This window comes from Pseudorca crassidens, chromosome 11 (genome assembly GCF_039906515.1).
Source record: "Pseudorca crassidens isolate mPseCra1 chromosome 11, mPseCra1.hap1, whole genome shotgun sequence".
In the NCBI taxonomy this organism is placed as follows: Eukaryota; Metazoa; Chordata; class Mammalia; order Artiodactyla; family Delphinidae; genus Pseudorca; species Pseudorca crassidens.
The window spans coordinates 6339274-6358410 of record NC_090306.1 but is presented as its reverse complement, the minus strand read 5'-3'; the positions used below and the strand labels follow the sequence as shown (position 1 = coordinate 6358410).

The 19137-nt window shown below is 49.0% G+C and overlaps 1 protein-coding gene across 5 annotated transcripts in view; it reads right to left on the bottom strand.

Moving 5' to 3' along the window:
• Nucleotides 1–11448: 11448 nt before the first annotated feature.
• The window catches only part of COPS7A (COP9 signalosome subunit 7A), a 32217-nt gene continuing 24528 nt past the window's right edge, over nt 11449–19137 (bottom strand). The window contains exons 1-8 of one of the 5 annotated variants that reach the window (XM_067695558.1): nt 17640–18104; nt 17067–17271; nt 15084–15159; nt 14764–14852; nt 13460–13686; nt 12706–12811; nt 12445–12596; nt 11449–12295 (exon numbers count right to left, since the gene is read on the bottom strand). In XM_067695558.1, coding sequence (XP_067551659.1) covers nt 12256–12295; nt 12445–12596; nt 12706–12811; nt 13460–13686; nt 14764–14852; nt 15084–15159; nt 17067–17228 — 852 coding nt within the window. In that variant the 5' untranslated portion in view covers nt 17229–17271; nt 17640–18104 and the 3' untranslated portion in view covers nt 11449–12255. The other 4 variants (XM_067695557.1, XM_067695560.1, XM_067695561.1 and 1 more) reach the window with 4 other exon arrangements.

The window sequence follows — 19137 nt, the reverse complement described above, 5'->3', positions numbered from 1 at the left end:
AGTCATCCAGTGCTTCACAGGCTTTCATTTGGGTCCTGGCTTCAGACACAGAAACCAACCAGTTTTCACTCCTGATCCCTGCTCTTGGGCGAGGACCACCCTGCTGCCCAGCACGTATTCGTAGGGCCCGTGACAGCATTTTTCAGCAAGGGTACGTGGTGGGGCATTGGGTGTTAGCAAAGTTGAGTGAGACGCTCTAGAACCAGCCCCCTGGCCCTTTCCTGACCTGTCTACCATGTGGGGTGAGAGCCGGGGAGCAGACACAGGAAAGGACTCTCAGGAAGAATGCTGACACTTTACTTCCAGGTCTGCGTCCGGAATGGCCCCGCCTCGTTCACAATGCCCATCCACAACCCCCCTCCCGCTCAGTCCTCTGCCTGACAGGTGTCCAGGGCACATGGCCACACTTGGACTATTTCCCCCACCCCAGAAAATTACAGGTTGGGAGAGGCTGATACTTGGTGGGAGGCTGTGAATTAAAGGAGTGAAATTACAACTACAGACTGGTACAAGCAAGCCCGGGCCACGCCGCTTACCTCTGACCCTGACGAAGAGTCTTAATCTCTCAACGTTGGTTTCCTGCTTTGTAAAATGGGCCTTTTTCTAGGCTCTGGTGGCAGTGGGGACATGGATTCATACCTCAGAATTATGAGAATTAGGTGAGTTAGTACAGAGGAAGCATTTGACACAGTGCACAGGATGGATGTCTGATTTCGCCCCCATTACCCTGCCCCTGTCCTGCACCTTCAGTGCTCTAGGGTGGCCCTCATGCCCGCTTCCATCCTCAGGACCCCTGAGATACCTTCAGACACAGCCTCGAAATGGTCTTACTGGCTTTGCATCAGCCTCCGTTCTCCCAGCTACCGACTATTATCTTTCACCCTTTCATGCTTCACAGACCAACATGTAGAAATGTTTGGGGCTGTGCTGACCCAGTCCTGCTTCCAGTTTGGGAGTTTTCCCCTCCTAGGGTAACAGGGCCTCAAGTCCTAGTAACACCCTTTACCCAATGCCCCCTTCCTCTGCCCAGTGCCCAAGTCCTATAACCAGGTTACCCAGAGAACCAGGAGCTGATCCACAAGAAGAACCCAGGGTCTGGTCTCCCAGCCCCCATATTTCAAGTCCATTTAACTCCACAGACCTGTCCTGCCTCGATGCCCTGAGTTTTAGGAATGGGTCATTCCCACGCTGAGGGAGAAGCAAGGGTCAAGGATCCCTTCTCCCAGGCCACTGCAGTGGGTCGGGGTAAGGAAAAGTTACCCTTAACCTCTCTCCCTCTTAGACATCAGTGGGTTTGTCAGACAGGAGTAGCGGGAGCCAGATGTGGCGGCACTAGGAGGGGGAGATGAAGACGGATAGGCACAGGAGACACCAAGAGGTAAGAAACGAGCACGGAGATGGGGCACAGGGAGAGACCTGGTGTAGCTGCTCCCCAAAGGAGCCTCCCAACTAGCCTCTATCCCCAGGGAGAGCCTGCGGGGGGGCAGGGAGCTGGTGTGGCTTACGGGAAGGGTACCTGAGGGGCCAGGGGTGCAGAGGCTGGCAGAGCTGTGGTAAGAAGGTGGGCCTGAAGCCCCTCTCTGCAGAGAGTGCTGACGGGCTCTGAGCCTTCCCCGCCTCAGTGTCCGGCCTTAAACAGTATCTCCAGGGAGACAGGGAGAAGCAGGGAGTCCTTCCCCTTCTGGGCTCCGCCCCGCTCCCCACACACACACTCCGCCCCGCTCTGGACCATCCCTGAGAGGAGCCGGGTCAGCAGTCAGGGTCGCTTGAGCTTTTTGTCTGCCTTTTGTGACTCTTCTTCCCTGAAGGCTTATCTTGAAGATGGGAATAGGGTGCTGCCCTGGTTTCTCCCAGCATCCATCCCACCCTCTTCATCTTCTCTGTCACCTGCCACCTGGATGACTTGCAGGTTCTGAACAGTTATCCCCAAGATGTTAGTGTCCTCCAGCCGGGAGATCAACTAAGTGTCTGAAGGTGTGCAGCCAGGACATTTGGACACATGAAGCTGGAAGATGGGAGAGAAGCGGGCATGAGAAAGGGCCGCAGAGGTGGGATTGAGTCTCTAAAAGAAGGAGCAGAAATACCCTGGGAAAGGTCAAGGTGACACTGATGTGGGAAATGGTCTGATGAAAGTAAACAAAGCTAGATTCTTAGAAAACCACTGGTGAGGGACTTCCCTGGCAGTCCAGTGGTTAAGACCGTGCTTCCACACGGGGGGCACAGGTTCGATCCCTGGTCAGGGAACTAAGATCCCGCATGCCCCACAGTACGCCACCCCCCCCCACCACTGGTGAACTTAGTTAAAGATATCCTAGATTTGGGGGGGGGATTCCCAATTCACAGGGAATGTGGCACAGAAGGACAGAAGCTGATTCTCAATACAGATAGAACTTAATTCAAGCAAACCCAGTATATGATATAAATAGCAATGTTAAGAGTTGAAATAGACCTCTGAGATCGCCTTCTCTGGACGTTCCCCAAAGTGGCAGCAGATCAGAATTACCAGCCCAGACCCACTAAAGCAGAATCTCGAGGCTGGAGAGAATTCCAGTGCAGCTTAGCAACGATTACAGATACCATCCAGACCTGCTCCGATTTTATTGCTAAGTGACAGGTGACTTGTTGAACACCATACAGCTACCTAGCAGCACTCAAGAGCCGGGACTCCAAGTCCAGACTGACACAAATGATACTAATATGCGGTACAGCGTGATTCACCATGGGGGCCCTTTAGATAGAAAGTTCCTGGAGGATTTTTCTTTTTTTCTTTTTCTTGGCCTCGTGGCCTGCAGGATCTTAGTTCCCTGACCAGGGATCCAACCTGTGCGCCCTGCATTGGAAGTGCGGAGTCTTATCCACTGGACCTCCAGGGAAGTCCCCCCACTTGATGATCTTTTTAAATTTCAAATTTATATTAACATTTACCCAAGTAATAGCATAGTGTTTAAAACGATGGAGGCCGGTAGCCCAGCATGTCCGTTTTTTTCAATATTTTTTTTAACATACAATAAAATTTCCGTGTGTGTGTTCTTTGAGTTTGAACACGTGCAGATGTGTGTAAGCACCACCGCCATCAGGACCACAACGGTCCCATCACCCCCAAACCCCCTCCTGCTGCTCCTTTGAGGCCACCCCTCCCTCCAGTCCTAACCCTCGGCGACCGCTGATTTGTCCGCCATTGCTATAGCTGTGCCATTTCCAGAATGTCACATAATGAAATCATATACAGACATACCTTGTTTTATTGTGCTTCGCTTTATTGGACTTCACAGATACTGCGTTTTTTACAAATTGGACATTAGTGGAAACCCAGCCTCAAGCAAGGCTGTCGGTACCACTTTTCCAACAGAATTTGCTCATTTCCTGTCTCTGTGTCACATTTTGGTAATTTTGGCAATATTTCAAACTTCCTCATTGTTATTATATTTGTGATGGTGATCAGTGATCTTTGATGTTACTATTGCAAAAATATTATGAGTTGCTGAAGGCTCAGATAATGGTTAGCATTTTTTAGCAATGAAGTATTTTTTTCTTAAGATTTATTTTATTTATTTATTTATGGCTGTGCTGGGTCTTCGTTGCTGCGTGCAGGCTTTTCTCTAGTTGCGGCGAGCAGAGGCTACTCTTCGTTGCAGAGCACGGGCTCTAGGCGTGCGGGCTTCAGTAGTTGCAGCACGCGGCCTCAGTAGTTGCAGCTCACGGGCTCTAGAGTGCGGGCTCAGTACTTGTGATGCATGGGCTTAGTTGCTCCGAAGCACGTGCGATCTTCCCGGAGCAGGAATCGAAACCCCTGTCCCCTGCATCGGCAGGCAGATTCTTAACCCCTGGACCACCAGGGTAGTCCCCAGCAATGAAGTATTTTTCAATTAAGGAAGGTACATTTTTTTTAGACATAATGCCAGTGCACATATAATAGACTAGAGTATAAACATTACTTTTGTATGCACTGGGAAAACCAAAACATTCATGTGACTTGCTCTGGAACCAAACCAGCAATAAAGGTATTGCCTGTGGTACGTAATCTTTTGAGAGTGGCTCTTACACTCAGCATAATGCCTTCTAGATGCACTCACGTTGTCGTGTGTGTTAATAGCTCCCTCCTTTCTATTGATGAGTACTATTTTACTGTGTGTTTATAGTTTACCCATTCATCTGTCAAAGAACTTTCCAGTTGTTTCCAGTTTTTGGCAATTACGAACAGTAGTGCCATAAACAATCATGTACACGTGTGTGAACATGTTTTAATTTCTTGAGGAGTGAAATGGCTTGGGATTGCTAGGTCACATGGGTAAGTACATATTTAACTTTGTGAGAAAATGCCAAACTGTTTCCCAGAGTGGCTGCATCATTTTGCGTTCCCACCAGCAATGTAAGAGAGTTCCAGTTGCTTTATATCCTTACGAGCATTTGGTATTGTCAGTTTTTATATTAGGGGTGTGGGTATTCTTTTATTCACAGTGAGATATTTATAGACATCTCACCATTGGTTTTAATTTGTACTTCCCTGATGATTAATGATGTTGAACATCCTTTCATGTGCTTACTTGTCATCATTATAGCCTCTTTGATGAAGTGTCTAAGTCCTTCAGTCAGTTTTTTCAAAATTGGGTTATTTTCTTATGGTTGAGTTTTAAGGGTTCTTTGTATATTCCAGTTAGAAGTCTTCTGTTAGATGGGGATATGCAAATATTTTCTCCCATTCTGTAGTTTATCTTTTCCTCCTCTTGGTGTGGTCTTTTTCAAAGCAAAAGTTCTGAATTTTTTTTTTTTTTTTTTTGCGGTACGCCGGCCTCTCACTGTTGCGGCCTCTCCCATTGCGGAGCACAGGCTCCGGACGCGTAGGCCCAGCGGCCATGGCTCACGGGCCCAGCCGCTCTGCGGCATGTGGGATCTTCCCGGACTGGAGCACGAACCCGTGTCCCCTGCATCGGCAGGCAGACTCTCAACCACTGCGCCACCAGGGAAGCCAAAAGTTCTGAATTTTGATGAGGTCCAGCTTACCACCTTTTTCTCTTACGAATCATATTTTTGGTGTCATATCTAAGAACACTTTGCCTAACTCCTGGTAACTAAGATTTTCTTCTGCTATCTTCTGAGAGTCTTATAATTGTACATTTATATTTACATCTCTCTTCTTGGTTGTGTTCTGGTAGCTTGTAACTTTGAGATTTGGTCCATTTCATCTAAGTTGTTGAATTTGTGTGTAGAATTATTCGTAGTATTCCCTTACTAACATTTTAATGTCTGTGGGGTGTGCAGTGATATCTCCTTTTATTCCTGATATTGGTTATTTGTATCTTCTCTCTTTTCTTTCTTTCTCTCTCTCTCTTTCTTTTCTTTTTGGTCACTATGGCTAGAGGTTTATCAATTTTATTGATCATTTCAAAGAATCAATTTTTTGTTTCATTGATTTTTTAAAAAATATTTATTTATTTATTTGGCTATATCAGGTCTTAGTTGGTGCGTGAGGGCTCTTTGTTGCAGCGTGTGGGCTTCTCTCTAGTTGTGGCATGTGGGCTCAGTAGTTGCGGTGTGTAGGCTTAGTTGCCCTGCAGCATGTGGGATCTTAGTTTCCCGACCAGGGAACAAACCCTCATCTCCTGCATTGAAAGGTGGATTCTTAAACACTGGACCACCAAGGAAGTCCCAATTTTTTTCTTTTTTGGTTTTCATATTCATTATATTCTGCTCTTGTGTTTTCGTTCTACTTGCTTTCTGCTTAGTTTTGCTCTTCTTTATGTACCTTCTCAAGGTAGAAGTGCAGATTGTTGACTTCAGACCTTCTTTACTAATACAAGAATTTGATACTATAATTTGTCCTATAATCACTGCTTTAGATGCATCTCATATTTTGATATTTTGTATTTTCCTTTTTGTTAAGTTCACAATATTTTCTAATTTCTCTTGAGACCACATCTTTGATCTCTGGGTTTAGAAGTGTGTTGTTTAGTTTCCAAGTGTTTGGCAATTTTCCTGTTATCTTTCTGTTATTGATATCTAGTTTTAATTACATTATGGTCAGAAAATATACTTTGTATGACCTTAAGTCTTTTAAATTTGCCGAGGTTTGTTTTATGACCCAGGATATAGTCTATCTTGGTATAATAAATGCTCCAAGTGCACTTGGGGGAAAAAAGGGTTTTCTGTTGTGTTGGGGGAGTGTTCTATAAATTTCAGTTAGTTCCTATTGGTTGATGGCATCATTCAGTTCTATATACTTCTAATATATTCACTGATTTTCTGTTTACTTGTTCTGTTGATTACTGGGAGAGCAGTTTTGACATTTTTCTTTTACTATAATTGTGGATTTGTTCATTTTCTCCTTAATATCTATCAGTTTTTGCTTCATGTATTTTGAAGCTCTGTAGTTAGATGCAGAGACATTTAGAATTATGTCTTCTTGGAAAACCAAAGTTTTTATCATTGTTCTTCAATGTTCTTCTTTATCCCTGGTAATTTTCTTTGCTCTGAAGTTAATTTGTCTGATATTACTACAGCCACTTCAAATTTCTTTTGATTAGTATTTGCGTTGTACATCTTTTCCCATCCTTTTACTTTTAATCCACCCATGTCATACTTAAAAATGGCTTTTTTGACGGCAACATATAGTTGTATCTTGGTTTTTTTAATCCATTTTGATAATTTCTGTCTTTTAATTGGTGTAGTTAGGCTACTTATATTTAATATAATTATTATATTTGGATTTATTTCTATCAACTTATATGTATCTGTTTTGTCCTCTGTTTATTTTTATTTTTTTTAAGAGTTAATTTTTTTTTTTCTTTTGCTGTACGTGGGCCTCTCACTGTTGCGGCCTCTCCCGTTGCGGAGCACAGGCTCCGGACGCGCAGGCTCAGCGGCCATGGCTCACGGTCCCAGCCGCTCTGCGGCATGTGGGATCTTCCCGGACCGGGGCACGAACCTGTGTCCCCTGCATCGGCAGGCGGACTCTCAAGCACTGCGCCACCAGGGCAGCCCCTGGTCTTCTGTTTATAATTCCACTATGTCTACATTCCAGCCTTCTTTTGGTTTACTTGGATACTATTTAGTATTCCACTTTATCTAGTGATTTTTTCACTAATTTTTAAGTGGTTGCTCTAGGGCAGGATTGGCAAGCTTTTTCTGTAAAGGGCCAGATAGTAAATATGTTTGGGCTCCACAGGCCACACAATATCTGTTACAACACACAATTCTGACACCATAGTGTGGAAGCAGCCACAGATGATATATAAATGAATGAAGTGTAAGTATGTTCCAATAAAACTTTATTTACAAAAACAGGTAGTGGGCTGGATTTGGCCTGTGGACTATGGTGTACTAACCCCTGCTCTAGGGATTATAAAATGCATATGTTCACAGTTCACTGAGAACGTGTATCTCACCAATTCCTTTTAAGTGTAGAAACTTGACCATCACCCAGGTCCCTTTGCTTTCATTCCTTTGTGTTGTAGCTGTCACACGTGTTACACCTAAGAGACTGAAAACCCCATTCAGTTAAGCTGTTTAGGTGAGATTCATGCTCACTCTGCAGGTGAGCCCAGGAGTTCCCACAGAGCTCAGTGGGGCTGTTCTCTTGGCTTCCCTCCTTTCTGCAATATCCTGACACTCTCTGGTTCTCTGGGGCTTCCCTTCCCAATCTTCTGGCCCAAAGTTGGGCTAGAAACTAAAGTTTCTCTCCTCTGCTGGGCATTTCTCACTGTGTGTCTGGGCCAAGCATCAAGAGAACAGAGAAAGAAAAAAGCAGAGGGGATTTGCCTCACACTTTTGGGACCAGAGCTCCTGTGGTCAGAGAAAAGGGTTCTCCTCCCTAGAGTTAAGTGCCTGCCAGGCCACTGTTGCTGTCATTGTGCTGCCGCCACCATGGTATTCCCTGGGGCTGGAGGTGGGAGAAGGGAAGAAGAAAAACGGGATTTCCCCACTCACTGACCCTTAGGAGTCCCTTTTTGCTCTCTAGATGTGCAATAGAAGACTCCAAAGGGAGCTCTTTCAGTTCACACCTCATGTACACTTCTGTGTTTGGGGCTGTCTTTGAGTCTAATCTGGGCAACACTGGAGGGGGGAAGGGAATGGTAAACTCACCACCGGTTTAGCGTAACTTTGAATTCGCGTGGCTGGCAGGACCCCAGTTCCCCGACCGGGGATTGAACCCGGGCCCTCGGCAGTGAAATCATGAAGTCCCAACCACTGGACTGCCAGGGAATTCCCTACTTTGTTTACTATTTACCATAGATCTCGGATAACTGCTCCATGCATTCTGTCCAGTAGCGTGAGACAGACAGGGTGGTGTGTGCCTACTCCACTTATGATCTGTGTGACCCTAGGCTGGTTACATAACCTCTCTGTACCACTTCTGTCATCTTTAGAAGGGGATAATGGTGATATTAATCTCAGAATGTTGTTGTGTGTATTAAATGAGTTTATATACATAAAGCACTCAGAACAGTGCTTGATCACAGTAAGCACTTAATAAATATTATTTATTAGTAATAAATAATATTATTTATTATTAGAAATTATCATAGAAATATTGGAAAATAGAGACAGGCAAAAAGACAAAAATCACCCAAAATCCCAATGCCCAGAAGTATAATATATGCATTATGGTTTGTATTATTTCAGATTTTTCAGTCAAGATATATTTACCAATTGATTGGACAGATGAACAATACGTAAAAGTATAGGACTGGATTCCCCACGCATGCCCCACGTTACACATTTCTTATTAGGGGAGCTGCAGTAGTCCACAGGATGAAACCCTTCTGCTTCTAGGCCTTCATCCCACTTTTCTTCCCACTCAGATTGCTCATCCTCCCTCCCCTTTATCAGGTTAACTGCTACTTGGGTTTCTAATTTCAATTTAAAGGTCACATCCTGGGAGGAGGCTTTCCTGACCCCAGGCAAGTAGATCCCCCGGTAAGCGCTTTCATGTCACCCTATACGTCTTAGTACTTATCACACTTCTTTTAATTATATAACAATATACTTAAGAACCTCAGAGACAGGACAAGTCCTCTCTCACGCCCTGTACTCAAAGTTTCACCTTTGCTCATCATTCTTTTCCCGATGGTGACCCAGGGCCTCCTCACCCGTCCTCCAAGGCCCTGCAGTAGAAGCCTTTTCAGCTGATCTAAGGTGGCACTAATCTGGGCAAGTCTGCTTATATAAATGGGACATCACAGCTCAGAGCTGAGTCAATGAGGGTAGTGAAGTCCCATTTCCAGTCCAATCCCAGAGATTCTAATTCAGTAGGAACTGGGGTCCAGGAATATGCATTTTCAAAAGCTCCCCTGATAATTCTGATGCCGGTGGACCAAAGAAACACTGCCTGAGGTAGGAAACTTCTGACATGCCTTCCAATGATCCCTGCCTTCTGATAGTCACTAGGCTGAACCTGGTGACTAGTAAAATTGATGGGATGTTTCTTCCGTGATTAGGTTACAAAAGACTGATTTCACCTTGCTGATATCTTCTCTCTGGCTCTTGCTCTGATGAACGGGGCTGCCTCTGACATACAGTCAGCCAGGGAATGAAGTCCTTAGTCTGACCACCCAAAGCTGATGAATCCTGTTGACAATCACTGGGGTGTGCCTGGAAGTAAGTCCTTCCTACTGGAGCCCTGAGATGAGACGCCCCGCTAACACTGTGCTGTAGCCTCGGGAGGGACCCTGAAAACTCAGCAGAGAACTCAACTTAGTTGTGCCGATTCGCGGACCATAGAAACTGAGATAATGAATGTGTGTTGTTTTAAGCCACTAAGTTTCAGGGTAATTTGTTACACAGCAAGAGAACTCATACACTGCCTAGACTTGCCCCGCTGAACTCCCTTCTCTCCACCCATGTTGGAAGTTGAACCTAAGCAGAGAATTTCTAACCCCTCTTTAACGGGATCGCGTGAAACATTGACTATAGACATTGCCTTTGCTCTTCTTGTGCATAAAGGTGCGCCCCAGTGCAGTCATGTTTTTTAGCTATGGAGACTTTGTCTTTACCTTCTAAGTGTCACCTGTTTCATGTGCACGAACTCTGAACTCACAGGAAGCCAAGTTCTCTTCCTCTTCCTCCCTACCAGAGTGGTCCAGCCCTGAGCTCCTCTGAGATTGCTGTACAGTAGGGATCAGCATGTGAGAATGTGCAAGTGCTGATAAGACTCTTGGTTGGGAGAATCTTCCTGGTGCCCTAGGCTTGGTTATGCACGGAATCCCTAAATCCTGAACTAAATTCCATGGTCAAAACCAGCCCCCAAATACTGCGCTCCCCCATCTCCAAGCCTTGGGAGCCAAGAGCCCTGTCTTTGTAAATCAAAGACAAATTGCACGTTCATGTCCCTGGGGCTGTGAACGGCGCCTCCTCCCTCTTTGGGTGGAGGACCAGGCAGTCCCAGCCCAGCCCACACCAGACTGTAGAGACACCCACGGAAGGCCGGCACTAGACAGATCAGGGCAGTTGTGGAGTCAGGGCTGGAAGCAGCTTACAGGAAAATGAGATACTAAAGTTCAAGAGAAAAATGGGGCCTGGGCAGGGAAAGGGGGCACAGGCTCGAAGCACCAGCAGTTAGTGACTTCTGCACAGTGGACGGTGTGGGAGGAAGAAGGGCTTTATTTCAGAGACTTAGACTCAAGATGTAACAGGCTCAACAGGCTAGCCTAGGCCAAAGCTAAAGCGAGAGGCCAACAGTGTCAATTCCCGAGACAGGGCCCACTGGACTGGTCCCATTCAGTCTCCGCTGCCCTGCAAGATAACTGGCTCACCCGGACCACTTTTAACGGAAAACTCGGGATCTACCCCCACTTCCAATTCTACAACTGACACCTTTAGGACCAGTAAACAGTAGTCTGTCCTACGTCTCCACCTAGAGGACAGCACAAGCTCGGGAGGGCAACTCGGTCAACACTGGGACCCTCAGGAGGCAATCGCCTCTCATGCACGGGAGGGGGCGGGGGGGGGGGGCAGCTGTCCCTTACACTAGAGCTTCCCAATTCTAGGGCGTGCGTAGCAGTGCGCTGAGCCAAGGAGACTAATCCTCCCAGCACATGCTGCTTGGACGCTCTGCCTTGGACGGGGACAGGAGCCCGACTGCTGCTTTTTACTGAGATGGGAGAGTCCTGTGTGGTACTGATGCAAAAACTGAAGTTTACTATCAACTCTTCCGCCTACAATTCTATAAGGTGGAAGGAAACAGGCTGAACTCAAGCTCCTTGAGAGCAGGGACAGTGCCCATCGCTTTGGACCTCCAGAGCCTGCCACAGGCTGGTGCTCGGTGAGCATCCACTGCTTCTTAAAGAATGCCGAGATGCTGAGCCGATCTGGCCAGAGCCAAACGGCCCACGATCTAGGTCTCCAGTACCTGGTTCTTTTGTTTTTCCGGCACTTTGCTTTAGAGTGGACTGGGAATGAGCCTTCTTCCCATCCACAAACACCAAAGACAGAAGACACCCAGTTCAGGGCGTGTTTGTAGATAGACTTCTCATAGATTTATTTCTGTGTCATGTTATATATAGATATACGTATATATACTCTTTTTATACAATCTATATCCCCTGCCCTTCCACACAAAACTCACAGAAGGAAGTGTAAATCCTTCCAGGATTGCCATCAGGCTTTCTAAGACAGCCAAGGCCAAGAAAGGACCATCTCACAACAGCTCAAGAAACAGCTGCCCTGAGGCTCTGGGGTCATTGAAGCAGCAGCACTCCCAGGACCCAAGGGGAGGAGAGAGGACAGGAAACAACTGCAGAGTGACAGGATTCTAGGATGTGAGTGTCCAGTGACTCCTAGAATGGCTCCCAGAACTCTCAGGGTGGGAATAAAGGTGGGAGCCCTATGGCTCTTCAGATGCTGCCCAAACAGGCGGGTGGGCAGGAGGCTGGGCATGCAGGGCTGGGGCGGAGGAAGGGGAAGGGATCACGTGTGGGTTATGCTGGAGACACGGCAGCCCCACCCACTCAGTGACGTATAATAAACAGGGACAGACGCTGACTCCTAAAGAAATAGGGGAGGGAGCGTGGCAGGAAGAGGGGACAATGGGACACACAAGAAAGTTACGTGAAACAAAAAGTACCAACAAAAACACGACTTGTACTTGCCTCCCCCCAGAGACGGTGTGGTCTATGCCTGGGGGTGTGGGAGAGAAGAAGGGAGGTGACGGGTCATGAACTAGGTTATCAGCTGGCCAGGGGCACAGGAAGGCTCTCTGAGGACTCCTAAGGGGCAGGCAGGCAGCTAGGACCCCACATCCCAGAAGAAACGACAGTCCCTTCAGTTCGACTTGGACCAAATCTTGGCGCTCCCTCGGAGCCTGGCAAGGGGAAGAGAGAGAGAGAGGCTGCAGGGAACCCCCTCAGCGCTGCAAGCTCCCCCGTTCCCGACCCCCACGCAGGTGACGGGAGGGACGAGGAAGCAGCAGCAGGGCCCCCGGACGCCGGCGGCTCCGCCGCAGCCGCTCACCCCTTGCCCTTCGAGGCTTTCTTGCTGGGCTGGCGCTGGTTGCTGCCTGGAGCCGGTTCCCTCAGCTCCGTCAGGTGCTGCTCGGGGTCCTGAGACGTGGCCGCGGCGGCGGCAGCTGTTGTGACTTTAATGGTTTTTTTCAGGTTGGCGACCTACCAGGATGAAAGGAGTGGGGAGAACGAGGAAGGTTCCAGAACCTGCCAGCCCCTGCCCACCTGGTCTGCCTGCGGCCGTCACTGCCCGGGACGCCCGCCTGCTCACCTCGCTCTCAATGTGCTGCTTCAGGCCCAGCTGCTGCTCCTTGTGCTGGTTGGCGCGGCTCACCTGCTCCTCGATGCCCGACAGCACCACCTCGCAGCCCACACACCTGCGGGAACGAGGGTCAGCAGAGGAGGGCTGTGATCAGGCTCGCGAAAGAGAGACTCGCAGACACCCCCACGTCCGGCCATCCAGACCCCTGTCTGAGTCAGAAGCCTTGCCAGGGCACCTGGGAGCCACCTGCGACAATACTCCCAGGAGCCAGCAGGACACTCAGGTAAGATACGGGAGGAGAGAGAAGTGCCCGGAGTGATGTGCAAGATGGGAGTAGGAACTAAAACCAAAACAGGGTGGGGGAGGCAAAGAGGAAAAAGAGGAGGTGTCTTAACGAGCTCAAGTCAGACAAGAACACAGAAAACAGAAGCGGGAGAGGCCCGTGGCCTGTGGACAGGGCTGCTCACTGACCAGGGGCCTGCATGCAGCCGGAGACACGTGATCCACACCGCAGGGGGTGCGCTCAAGAGTACCACCCCCTCCCTCCCCCGGTTACTGCATCGAGGACGCGCCTCCGGCCTCCTGCCCCCCAGGCCCTCCTCCACTCTTTTTCTCCCTCAGAAGCCTCTGGAGGAACGAGCTCACTCCCCTTCATCCTCTTGGGTTCCACCTCTGCCTCCCGGCCCAACTCGCCCCCCTCCAAAGCATCCCTCCCTTTCTTGGGGCGAGCAAAGAAGGGACGGCGCCGGGACACAGGTCTCACCACTCCTGCAGGGTTCGGGCGATGGCACTGAGGTCCTGGCGCTGGATGTCCCGCCCGATGCTGTAGTCAACCTCCAGCCGCTGGTTGCGCTGGTCCAGGGAGCCGCGCAGCACGTCGGCGTACACGGCCTCGATGACGAGGTCTTCCAGCTGCCGCACGTTCCGCAGGGCCAGGGCCTCCAGCAGCACTGCGTATGGGATACACTGGGGCCCGAGGGCGGGCTGGGGCTGTGAGGTTCCGCAGCAGAGAAGGGCTTCCAAGATTCTTCTTCCCTCCTTCCCCCACCCCCCGCCCACCCTCCGCTCCTACTCCTATATCGTTTCCTCTAAGAGGCTGGTTCTAAGGTAAAATAAATAAAAGTACTCCCACCTGAGAAATAACAACGTGAGAAGAACAATCTTAAATAAAAGACATATGCTCCCCTACTCCCTTCCCCCCCCACCCCAGGGGGACATCTGCCTGGATGTCCATCCTCTGGCCCAGCTCAGGACACAGCACGGACCTGGTCAAGATGAGCTTGACATAATGGGAGGATGTGGTGTGGGAGAGGTCTGGAGCTACTCTGTTTACCATTTATACTCCGTCTACCTCCAAAGAGGCATCTTGCAGTAGACAGCCTGGTTTAAGTAAAACCATGAGCACGCCGAGAGTCAGTAACAACTGGGAGACGCAGGTGGGCGGAGGTGGAGAGTTAACAAAAACAGAACCCAGCTGGATATACAAAGACACTTCTGGCCTACGTATTTCTTTCTTTCTTTCGTTTCTTTTGGTCGCGCCGCGCAGCTTGCGGGATCTTAGTACCCCGATCAGGGATTGTTGAACCCGGGCCACCACAGTGAAAGCGCCGAGTCCTAACCAGTGGACCGCCAGGGAATACCCTGGGTTACGTGTTTCTTATTTCAGCAAACAGAAGCTGGCACCTCCCCAGAAGAGAGAGCTTCATTCCAGCTCTGGATGCCGCGGCTGTCTGCAGAGGACTTTACGGCGGGGGGAAGAGGGGCTGCTGAACGACAGTGAGCGGTATCCTAGTTGCTATTCTTACCCCAAACGTAAAAGGTGTTTTAATTAGAACTTAAGTTGGTTGAAAAAGAAAAACAAAATAGAAAACTAGGAGAATAATATTCAGCCCCAAAGGCCGCAGGTAACAGCGTTCAGACACAGACCCTGGAGGGGCGTGGGGCGAGGCAGGAAGAAGCAACACGGTGGTCAAAGGCTGTCCAATGCCATTCCCTTCAGATGGACCCTCGAGAAGGGAGATACAGAAGGGCTCTCTGCGCCTCAGGACTGGGGGGACTGTCACTCACCTTGACTTTGGCAGCCAGAGTGACGACTGACAGGTGTCGAAGCTTATTCTTCTGAGCCTCTGTGAGTGGGGGAAGATTCCGGGCTTCAGCTAGAAAAAAAAAAGACAAAGAAATCCTGATTTCACATTTGTGGAAAGCCCTAGCCTCCTTCCCTTGCCTTTTTTTTTTTTTTTTTGAGTTTTCCATGTCAATTCAGGTCTTGACCCTGACCCTGTGTACTTAAGGGATCTAAGTCGGGTATCCCAGGAATTTCTTCTAGGTCCCTCGGTAAACTGCCCTTCTCCCACCTCCAGTCTCCAGACCTCCACCCCTCCTGTTACCTAAGTAGTCAGCATACGTCCCATAAGCAAACACCGTGAGCAGCCGGAACGTGGAAGCAAAGTCACTCTCAGCCAGCTGTGAGAACATGATGGGAGAGAAGAAGTGACAGGAAGGGCCTCTCTCCACCTTCCCAGCCTTACCCAGCTTGAGCTCCACTTTCTGGCCCCAGCCCTCCCCTCCAACGCTAGCTGCCCAGCTCCCCGAAGGGAGCCCTCTGCCCCTCTGGCCACTCTCCCCACAGGGAGGCCTCACTTCCGCCTGCAGGCCTTTGTTTAACTATCCCCCGTCCGCAACGTCCTCTTGCTCCATCTGCCTCCAATTCCTACCCTAAACTCCGAGTTGAAAACTTTCAGTGTTTAGTATCTAACACACACACACCACGCACACCCCCCAAACACTGCAAACTGTGTTGTCTGGTCCTTAGAGTATATTTAGCATTTCTGAATTTGAATACCTTTAGGGGGGCTGCTGTACCCTCCAATTCACCGAAGACTTCTGCCTCAGCCTCACTCCCTTCACGGCTGCACGAACTGAGCAGGCACTGGGATTTGTGGCCTCTGCTTCAGACCGGCCTCACCCGGGAGCTTTCATCACCCAAGCCGGTCCACCCAGACCTCCTCTCCTACCACTGATCACCCACTTAGTCAGTCGAAGCCCACCTAAGGTTGTTACCTAAGAATATCTTTCTTTTCAACAAGATTACAGATGTGGTCTCTGGTATCCCACTTAGGTCTAGCAGAGCTGTGCATGTAAGTTTGCTCTGCTGATAAATCCTTGCTAAATAAATGATTTACGCATGGATATCCATTCATCTTCTCTCTGCAACTGGAACGTAAGTTTCACAAGGGGAGCACTGTATCTTGTGCTTTTCTGGTATTCCCAGATGACTAGCAGAGTGCTGAACAGGAACCCAAAACACACTTCTATTCCTTCACCCTGATTCTCTTTAATTCCACTGCAGAGGAGAGCAGGGAAGGAAGGCAGCCAGTTTTCTTCGGACCAGAAGGATTCCAAAAGGCTAAATTCATTGACTCAATCACTGGCACTCAAAAACCTAACTCATACCTGTCCACCTACCACTGTCATAACATCTCAGGGCTTCGGCTGGCGTCACCCATCTTGGCAACCTACTCACTCTGGGCTTTAAACTCTTAACTCTGCCACTTCTCTGTGAACAGTTCTCTCTGCTGCGTTCCTAGCATCTTGCCATGTGTCTTTGGGAAAAAGATAACTTCTACCTTATCAAACTTAAGTGAATTAGCATATGGTGCAAACGGGAGAGAACAGGTCATGCCAATTTCACATTCATTCCTTCCACTTGTACCAGACTTTATACTTTCCCATAATCTCATCTGATTTCTACAACAATAGTGAAGGGCAGTATCAGGTCCTTTTTTTTTTTTTTTTTTTTTTTTTTAAGGTACGCGGGCCTCTCACTGTTGTGGCCTCTCCCGTCGCGGACCACAGGCTCTGGACGCGCAGGCTCAGCGGCCATGGCTCACAGGCCCAGTCGCTCCGCGGCATGTGGGATCTTCCCGGACTGGGGCACGAACCCGTGTCCCCTGCATCGGCAGGCGGACTCTCAACCACTGCGCCACCAGGGAAGCCCTCAGGTCCTTTTTTTTTTTTTCCCCCCCCTCAGGTCCATTTTTAAAAGACAATTTAGGCCCTAAAATAAAAGTGACCTGATCAAGGCAATATGATTATTAAGAGCTACGACACTGATGGAGACAGGCTAGCATCAGGTCTCCTATTCTGAATCACAGGCTCTTTTGCTTAAAAATGAAAAATACTGGGGTTTACAGATCATTCATCTCCAAAGGGGAATTAAGAGGTTTACTTGCCTACTTACTTCTGCAAGCTGCCAGTTAATAATCACCATATTCTTGTTCAACTGAATGGTTATGGGGTTGCAGAATGAGCCCTGCCCACCCGTTCTCAAACCCAAGCCTCCCTGGGTGCTATCCAGGCCAAGAACCCACCTCTCTAACATTAGGCATATCCAGCAGTTCCCCAAACACGTAGACACCAGGGGCCTCCAGCACCTGGTGGATGAGAGTGGCCAGCGCTGCCCCCTTGGCCGACTTGGCCAGGAGCAGAAATTGCTCCTGGTTCTGCCCTGTCACCTTCACCTCGGCACTCATGGCTGCACTGAGCTGGGGGTACCTGGGCTCAGGAAGTCTGGAGCTGCAAGGAAAGAGGATGTGAAGCTGGAGGTTCCTGAACTGGGGAGGATGGAAAGCACAAGGCCTAGGACCTCTATTGCAGAGGCATTGAGCCACTTTTGCAACGAGGAATCAGAGACGGAGCAGTCTAACCCTTGGATCTAGGAATCCTAAATTCAGCCACTTCGATGGCAGCCTGGCTGACACAGGGTTGCCACGCCCACCTCCCCCATCCCTGGGCCTATCCCCAAGTCCCACCAGTGCACCCCACTGAACCCCGAGGCACAGGTCTTAGTGGGGGGAGGGACGTCACATAGTGTCCACCCCAACGACGACGCTCCCTCAAATCGCCACTGTGCCCCGCATGTGCCCCGCAGCACGTGACCTCACCCTCGGGATCCTTCCACGTGGCTCCGCCCCCTCCCTTAAAGAGGCCGCCCAGGGACCGTGGGCTCCCGCCGGCTGCCCCGTCGTACTCTGGGTCAGACCCTGCGGACAGCTACCTGGAAGCTTCGTCTTCCAGCGTACCGGGCGGGGCCACCGCTCCGTCACCTCCGGCAGCTGTTCCCAGCCTTTCCTGCCAACTCCCTGCAGGGCCGCTCTGGCCCCTAAACTCTATGGCTGGCTTCCGGCCGTACTTCCGCTCTTACGGGGCGGGCTTCGGGAGCGACATGCCCCGCCCTTTCCTCTGACTGCTGAAGCTCCCGTGAGCGAAGCAGGCGTTCTGCCCTCTGATTGGCTGTTGCAGAAAGAAGGACGGGCGCCTTTTCTTCGGCTTTTTTCAATAAAACTTTATTGTTGGAAGAGTGCTAGACGCTAAAAGCGGAGGGAACTCCAGGTCTCAGGCCGGTCCCGGCAGTTCTAAGCTGCTTGAGATCTGGACATCTGGCTGCACGGGGTGCCTGAGGCGAGATGAAAGCTGTGATCGTAAGAGAGGGGGAGGAGGAAAAAAGCCTGGTGGGATGAGGAGGTGAGAGGACGGGGACAATCAATAATAGAAGTTGAGCAACAGAGATCACCTGGGTAGCGCAACCACTCATTTTTTTGGAGGATCTAGAGAAAAGAGTGGACACGGTAAAGGAAATAGTAATAGCTATAGCATGTATCGAATGCTTACTGTAGGTCAGGCATCTTTTAAAATTAAAAATGTATCCCGCTGAATCCTCGTAACTTTACAGCATCCCCACTGTGACTCCAGAACACCATCTGTCATGATTACCACATGTACTTATAGGGTGATGCTTTCCTACACATTGACTTTTTTAATTCCCGGGAAGGAAAAAAACACTAGGTGGAGGGAAGGCATATATTGTTATTCTCATTTTATAGATCAGAAAATTGAGGTTCATAAGAATTCATAGTTTTCCCTGGAACCCATGTCTTTTCAAACCTGGAGCCAACTTTCCAATTCACTGTGATACTTTAGGGGGAAAAAAAAATAAACTAACATTTCTATAGTGTTTTTTATTTCATCCCGGGCTCGCAGAAAGTCAAACGAGAGCAAAGTTAACAGTGTCTTGGAGCCTTTGTGTGAGGCACTGAGCTAACAGCTTTACTTCATTCATTTGATGCTTATAACAATCCATTATTGTTTCCATTTTCCAAATGGAAAAACTGAGGCCCAGGGAAGTTAAGTAATTTATAAGTACTGGAAAGATAAAGGGAAAAAGAAGATAACTGAAAAAAAAATCATAGAACTGGTAGACTGCTGGAGCTGAGGGGACTTTAAGCTCAATGTTTATGGTCCACATGGCTTGGTTCATGATACAAAAGGAGAAACAGAAACAGGGAAAGGACAAAGAGAAGGAGAAGAATAAAATGAGGAAGAAGAGGCAGAGGAGGAAAAAGAAGAAGAAGAAATAAATGAAAGAGCTGATACATGAAAGTG